The sequence below is a fragment of the Megascapheus bottae genome, chromosome 22 (assembly GCF_031878675.1).
Source record: "Megascapheus bottae isolate mThoBot1 chromosome 22, mThoBot2.hap1, whole genome shotgun sequence".
NCBI lineage: Eukaryota > Metazoa > Chordata > Mammalia > Rodentia > Geomyidae > Megascapheus > Megascapheus bottae.
This window is the reverse complement of record NC_143530.1, coordinates 10682842-10689395: the sequence shown is the minus strand read 5'-3', so window position 1 is coordinate 10689395 and position 6554 is coordinate 10682842. Positions and strand designations below refer to the sequence as shown.

The 6554-nt window shown below is 54.1% G+C and overlaps 1 protein-coding gene across 1 annotated transcript in view; it reads right to left on the bottom strand.

Moving 5' to 3' along the window:
- Nucleotides 1–419: 419 nt before the first annotated feature.
- Mdga1 (MAM domain containing glycosylphosphatidylinositol anchor 1) overlaps nt 420–6554 on the bottom strand; it is a 43010-nt gene continuing 36875 nt past the window's right edge. The window contains exons 13-17 of the mRNA XM_090355749.1: nt 5327–5479; nt 4995–5129; nt 1802–1932; nt 1532–1640; nt 420–989 (exon numbers count right to left, since the gene is read on the bottom strand). Of these exons, the coding sequence (XP_090211875.1) occupies nt 898–989; nt 1532–1640; nt 1802–1932; nt 4995–5129; nt 5327–5479 (620 nt within the window). The 3' untranslated portion in view covers nt 420–897. The remainder of the gene's footprint in view (nt 990–1531; nt 1641–1801; nt 1933–4994; nt 5130–5326; nt 5480–6554) is intronic.

Genomic DNA, 6554 nt, shown 5'->3' with positions numbered 1-6554 from the left:
TCAGGCCAAACTCATGGGAAATGAAGGCCCCACTCGCTCCACTCCCAAATTCCATGTCCCACAAGAGCATGGACTCACAGAAGCAGGGTTTCACATCTGCCCCTTCAGTCCCAGCTGGGGGCAGAGGCAGGTGGTGGGGTTGGGGTGGGGTGCTGTAGCCTTGGGAACCCGGCTGGTGCAGGAGTGGGGAAGGACTCCAGATGTCCAGGCCCAAGACCTCACATTTGCTCCTCCCAAAGGAGGCACAGCGAGGAGGGAATACGATGTTCCAGAAACAGGGTGGAGGGGTCTGGGGTGCCCCTCCTCATCTCCCATTCTGGAACAGTCAAGTGCAGCAGGAGCCCCTTTCTTGTTGTCCCCTCTGGATGGGGACAGTCACAGAGCTCACAAGTCCCACTTGGCCCTCCTCCTCCGTCCCAGGAGTCCCAGAGTCTGAGAAGGGGCGCCTGTGTCTGCCCACTTCTGGCTCCCTTCTGGCAAAGCGGTGGGACTGGTGTTCAGTTGGAGCTAGGAGAGACCAGGGAAGGTCAGAAACACGCAAGCGTGCCCAGGACAAGGCCCATGTCACGCAGAGGTCCCTGGGTGACAGATGCCAGTCAGGCAGGTCTCCCGTCTCCGCAGTAAAGAAGGTGCTGGCAGGGGGGATAAAAACTTGTGCTTTAATATATTCTCTGTGTGTGGTGAGTTGTACCTGTGTTGAACAACTGTCTGCAGGGCCTCGGCACTGGGCCTCTGTCTCTGTCCTTGGCTCGTCCTCACAGCCAGTGCAGAGCCCCTCCTCCCTGATGGGCTGGCCCTGCCCTGCCCCTGGGCACCCCGGCTGGCGGGAGGTCAGTCTTTGGTAAGATGTGGACACTTTGGTGTGCCGGGGGCGGGGCGGGGGCCGAGCAGCTCTCATCATCTCTGCAGCGCCAAGAGGAAGATGGCCACGGGTCCCCAGAACTGCGAGCTGGACTGGCGGGGCGCTCCACTGCCTGGCATCACCACCACTGGCACAGGAGAAAGAGGAGAGGCAGGCAGGTTGGCTGAAGGGGACAGCGGGAGGCCTGAAGGGTCTGGCTGTTCAGCGCATACAGACGTGGGGTAGCATGGTGCTGTGAGAGTTCACTCAGCCTGTCAGGCTCAAGCCCACTAAGACACACAGAGGTTACCTGATGCCTCAGTTTCCCTATGTGTAAAATGGGTCCAATAACATGAGCTACCCCAGAGGGCCCTGGTGAGGACTCGGTGAAATGGCAAAGTCAGGTATTCATCGCATGCTTGGGGACACCTGAACCTCCCACACCTGAAGACATGGGGGCGGGGAAAGGTGCTCAGACTTGGCCACAGAGGCCTGTAAACTCCTGAGGGGGCGGATGTGGGGGGGGCACTCCCTGTGGCCCACATGCCCCAATGAGATAAGGTAGGCCATGTGGTTGTACCTTCAGTCAGACACGCCTTCCCAACCCCCCCCCAGACAGTCTGAACCCCATTCCTCCCGCTCCCTCCCAGCCCCAGACATGGCGTCCCTGCCCCCTTCTCCGTCTGGCACCTTTATTGGGGTCCATCGGCTTCCGAGGACATTCTCCTTTCTTCAGAGTGACGTCATCTATGGCGATGTCCCCCAGGTAGCCCGAGCCTCGAACCCCCTCAAAAATAATCTGGGGCGGGGTCGGAGGGCAGGGGGCAGGAGTTGGGGAAGTTCAGCTGCAGGGAACCAGAGGTCCCCCCTACTTCCTCTCAATCTACCTGGAGGCCCCCCATACCCTACCCACTTTCCTCCTGGGCCCCTAGGAACCCCCGGGACGGGACGGGGCCTCACCTGGAAGGGCCCGCTGGGGTGGATGGGGACGTGGGCCTGCTGCCACACATTGCCCTTGTTACCACTGAGGGACCAGGCGTGCGTGTCCAGGGCTCCTTTATTCCGAGACCGAACCAGGAGGTTGAGGGAGCCTGTGCGTGGTAAGAGGCGCAGGGGTGCTGAGAACTGGCAAGGGAGCCCCCCCTCCCCCGCCCCGTTCATCCTCACCTCCCTCCAGCATCCACCCTGGCCTGGACCTTTCTCCTCATCCTCAGGACCCCTTCATCACCCTTGCCACTTGGGGAAAAACAGCAGCTCATACGTGTTAGTTTCTCTTCTTCCCTGCTAATGACCAAATCTGACCCTCAAACACCCATTGCCCATCCCTGCAGTGGTGAGTGTGAGTGTGTGTGTGTGTGTGTGTGTGTGTGTGTGTGTGTGTGTGTGTGTGTAGGAGTCATCCAAGGACATCTTTTTTTTTTTTTTGCCAGCCCTGGGCTTGGGCTCAGGGCCTGAGCACTGTCCTTGGACTTTCTCAAGGCTAGAGCTCTACCACTTGAGCCTCAGCACCACTTCTGGCTTTTTTTCTATGTATGTGGTACCGAGGAATTGAACCCTGGTCTTTGTGCATGCTAGGCAAGGACTCTACCACTAGGCCAAACTCCCGGCCCAATCCAAGGACATCTTAAAGAGCCCAGTCCCCAGAGGGTACAAGGCACACCCCAACAATACATGATTTTCAGAAGGGAAAGAAAGGATTTGAAAGCTAGGGCTTCCAGCCCAGGACTTCTCTATAATACTGATGCTCAGGACAAAGTGCAAACTTAAAAAACAAGAGGTGAAAAAAACAAAAAAACAAAAAAACAAACAAAAAAAAAACCAAGAGGTAGAGGAGAGAGGGAGGGAGGGATGGGGGAGAAAGGGAGGGGGAGAGATAATCAATGTAAAGAAAAGATACTAGTCCATAGTCTATATGACTGTGATAAAATAATGAGAGAGAGAGAGAGAGAGAGAGAGAGAGAGAGAGAGAGAGAGAGAGAGAGAGGGAGAGAAGAGGGGGGGAGGGAGAGAGAGGGAGAGAGAGAGAAGGGTTGGAGACATTAGCCTGAGGGTACTGGGCCCATCTGCCATAGCCCCCAGGATCTGGAATTTGAGAAGGACTGGAAAAGGAGGGTTCATGGCTTGGCTAAGAGCACCCAGACAATGCCAATGCCTCTCCCTGCCCCGTCCAGCTCAGCTCAAGCTCCCCAGTGGCAAAAAAGAAAGAACTGGCTCAGAGGGAGAGGAAATCAATCTTAGATGGCGCCTGGTGGCTGGCATTTCCATGGCACTGCCCATGGACAATGCTTCACCATCTGCGGCACCAGACACAGACCCCCTTCCCAGTGGGGCAGAGCCACCAAATGTTACCTGCCTTGGATGAAAGGAGTTGGCTGGAACCAATGAGAGCCAGTGAAACCCGAGGTCTAGGGACAGCTGGTGCTGATAGCTGCCAGGCAGGGTGGGAGAGGACAAAAGGAAGTCCCTCCCCCAAGAAACAGCCCCTTCCCAGCGGCAGAGCCTGCTGGAGAGAAGAGTCCACAAAGGCACAGGCCATGTGAGGCCGCTCACCAGCACCACAGTCTTTAGAGGGCTATGCCCTATCCAGAACAAGAGCCTAAGACCCAGTGTCTCTGAGGTGCTTATTAATCGCAAAGGGACCATTTTCTCCTTCCAGCTTGGAGATCTGGCCCTGTCCACATCCCCCTGGGGTTCGGTGTCAACCCTCTCCTCTTTTATTCCTTCCCCACTAATTACCCCAACTCCAAGGGCCTTGAAGGGGAAGTGAGACTTTTTGTTGTTGTTGTTGCTAAGAAAAAAACCAATCTAGCCTGTTGTCTGTAGCTCACACCTGTAATCCTAGCCATTCAGGAAGCAGAGATCTGAGGATCACTGTTCAAAGCCATCCCAAGTAGGAAAGTATGTGAGATTCATCTCCCATGAACCACTAGAAAACCAGAAGTGGAGCTGGGGCTAAAAGTGGCAGGGGCAGTGCATATGATGAGTTCAAGCCCCACAACCCAAAACAAAAACAAAACAAAAAACCTCTAGCCAGGTGGTGGTTCATACCTGTAATCTAGTTATTCAGCAAGCTGAAATCTGCGATCACACAGTTCAAAGTCAGCTGAGGCAGGAATGCCCTTGACACTAATCTCCAATTAACCACACAAAAACAGCGCAAAGTGAAGCTGTGACTCAAGTGGTAGAGCACCAGCCTTGAGTGAAAAAAACTAAGGGACAATGCCCAGGTCAATTTCAAGCCTCAGTATTTACATGAACACACACACACACACACACACACACACACACACACACACACACACACACAACCACACAGCAAGTACAGGGAAGGAAGGAGGGAAGAAGGGAAACAGGAAGAATAGCTGGAAGGGGAGGGGAGGAGAGGGAAGAATATCCCTGGACATTTGCCCTTAAATCTAGTCTGTTAGTGCCTCTGAGATGTGAGCAGCTATAGTTGGCACATCTGGAAGGGAGAGTTTGTTGTTTTTAATTAGAACACCGTTTTGAAAGACATCACCTTCCCCCCCCCCATCTCCAACAATGCCGCCTCCTGCCTCCATCTCCTCTGGGGTCCTCAGGACCATCCAAGTTGGGCAGGTCTCCCTGCTACCAGCTGCGTGGTCCTTGTCCTTCCTGCCATGGTCACAATTTCCTAACTGATGCTCTTCGTTGTCCCATCTGCCACTGCCTCATCTGTGCCTGCACCACACACTGCATTCCTGGCACAGGGCGGCTCGATGGGCCAGAGTAGGAGCTATTCACCTGCACTGAGGAAGCGGCACTGGCTCTCAGGGCTCAGAAGGAAGTACTCTGCATCAAGAGAGTCAGGCAGACCCAGATTGCTATGCTGTGTGGTCTTGGGCAAGGTTTAACCTCTCTAGGTTGTTATGGATACAGCCTTGAGCCTCACAGGCTCTCCGTAGACACACACGCTGAGTTCTCTGCCTCTCCCCGGAGTTTTCTCAGCCGTTTCCTGCTGGAGCCTCTTTATTTGCAGATCTAGGGAGCCTCGCTCCTCTGAAACCTCAGCTGCCTCTCCATTTCTCCCACGCTCCATCCAAGGTCCTGTGGTTCAGCTAAGCTACGATGCTCAGACCTCAGCCTCAGGTGCTACTCTTCCAGCGGCTGCACCATCTCCCTTGTCCCCACTCACCAATGTGCTTCCCGTACATGTGGTAGAAGAAAGAGACGCAGTAGAACTTGGCGCTGGCATTGTAGAGGGGGCTCACCAGCCTGGCGCGGTCCCCCAGCTCCCGGGGTCGGGATGTCTCGATGAACATGTAGTAGCCTGAAGGGAACAGGACGCTGTGCCAAGATTCCCTCCCTCCCAGGCTGGCCCATAGCCTGGGGCCCCTCATCCCCCTAGGACAGGTGGCATTTCCCTCCATCCTCAGACTTGGGCTCCATGGGCCTAGATTACCCCTAAACACACACACACACACACACGAGCAATCCCCTCTTCCTATCAGTAGGCCATGTCCTCACCCTCTGGGGTTCCACTGATGTCAGTGGGCGGGCCAGTGTTGGGGGAGCGCTTGGGATTCTGGGTGAGTGCGTTCTGCCGCGTCCAGTCAAAGTTATCTGTCAAGTCCTGGGTGTAGCCACAGATCTTCTCATCCTCAAAGTGGCAGGTGTTATCTGCACAGAGAGGGCCAGGGCCAGGGTGACAAAGCGGGGCCGCCCTGGGCCCCTCTGGTCCAGCCTTGCCGTCTCCTGCCACCCTCAACACAGCCTCCAAGCATTTATGCAACATGCCCAGGTTCTCTGGACCAGAGAGACAAGATACAAGGACCAGGGAGTAGGACTTGATTTGCTGGTGTCTTAGACTCTCCTAATGCCAAGAACCCAGGTGGAATGATGATTTTAGACACGCCTGGTGAAATGCACAGGACTTCAGGGAATCAACGACAATGAATTGTAGCTGTCAAAATAGTTTTATGATCTGTTATATAACCACGGGGCTTCTTTATTCTCTAGTTAAGTCACAAGGTCTTGTGTTAGGTCTAGTTACTACCACAGTTCAGACATACTGATGGATGCTAGTGTTATTTAGAGATGGCTGCAACACCTGTAAGGTGACAAGCTCACACTGGATTCCCACTGGTGGCAGCCACAGGTACTGAGAACTGTATTGTGCCCTGGTACCTCCTCACTGTGGGAACTGGGAAGTTGCTGCCAGAAGCCAGGAGAAATAAACAATTGTTGCTCTCTAGTTTGTACAGATCTTGATTTATTTCCTTCCTTCTTTCCTTCCTTCCTTCCTTCCCTCCTTCCTCTTTCCCTCCCTTTCTTCTTTTCTTCCTTCCATTTTTGTGCTGGTACTAGGGCTGAGTTCAGGGCCTGGGTGCTGTCCCTTAGCTTTTTCACTTGACCCTCTTTGGTAGCTTGAGTTGGGGGTCTCACAAATTTTTCTTTCCCAGGCTGGCTTTGAACTGCAATCTTCACATCTCACCCTCCTGAGTATCTAGGATTATAGTCATTGGCCCCCAGCCACTTTGAACTATACACACAGATTTATTGGGGTTCCATGGATACTCCCCCCTGCCTTCTGCAGCCCTGAGAAATGGGGTGTGGATTTGTTTGGCTTCCTTTTTTCTCTTAGTGTCTATGAACGTTACTCCTCACCCTCCAACATCATTCCCCAGAATAAATTCTGGATGCCAAGATCCTTATGCTGTCCCTGAGATGGGGCCTTCTCTGTGGGGACACAGGG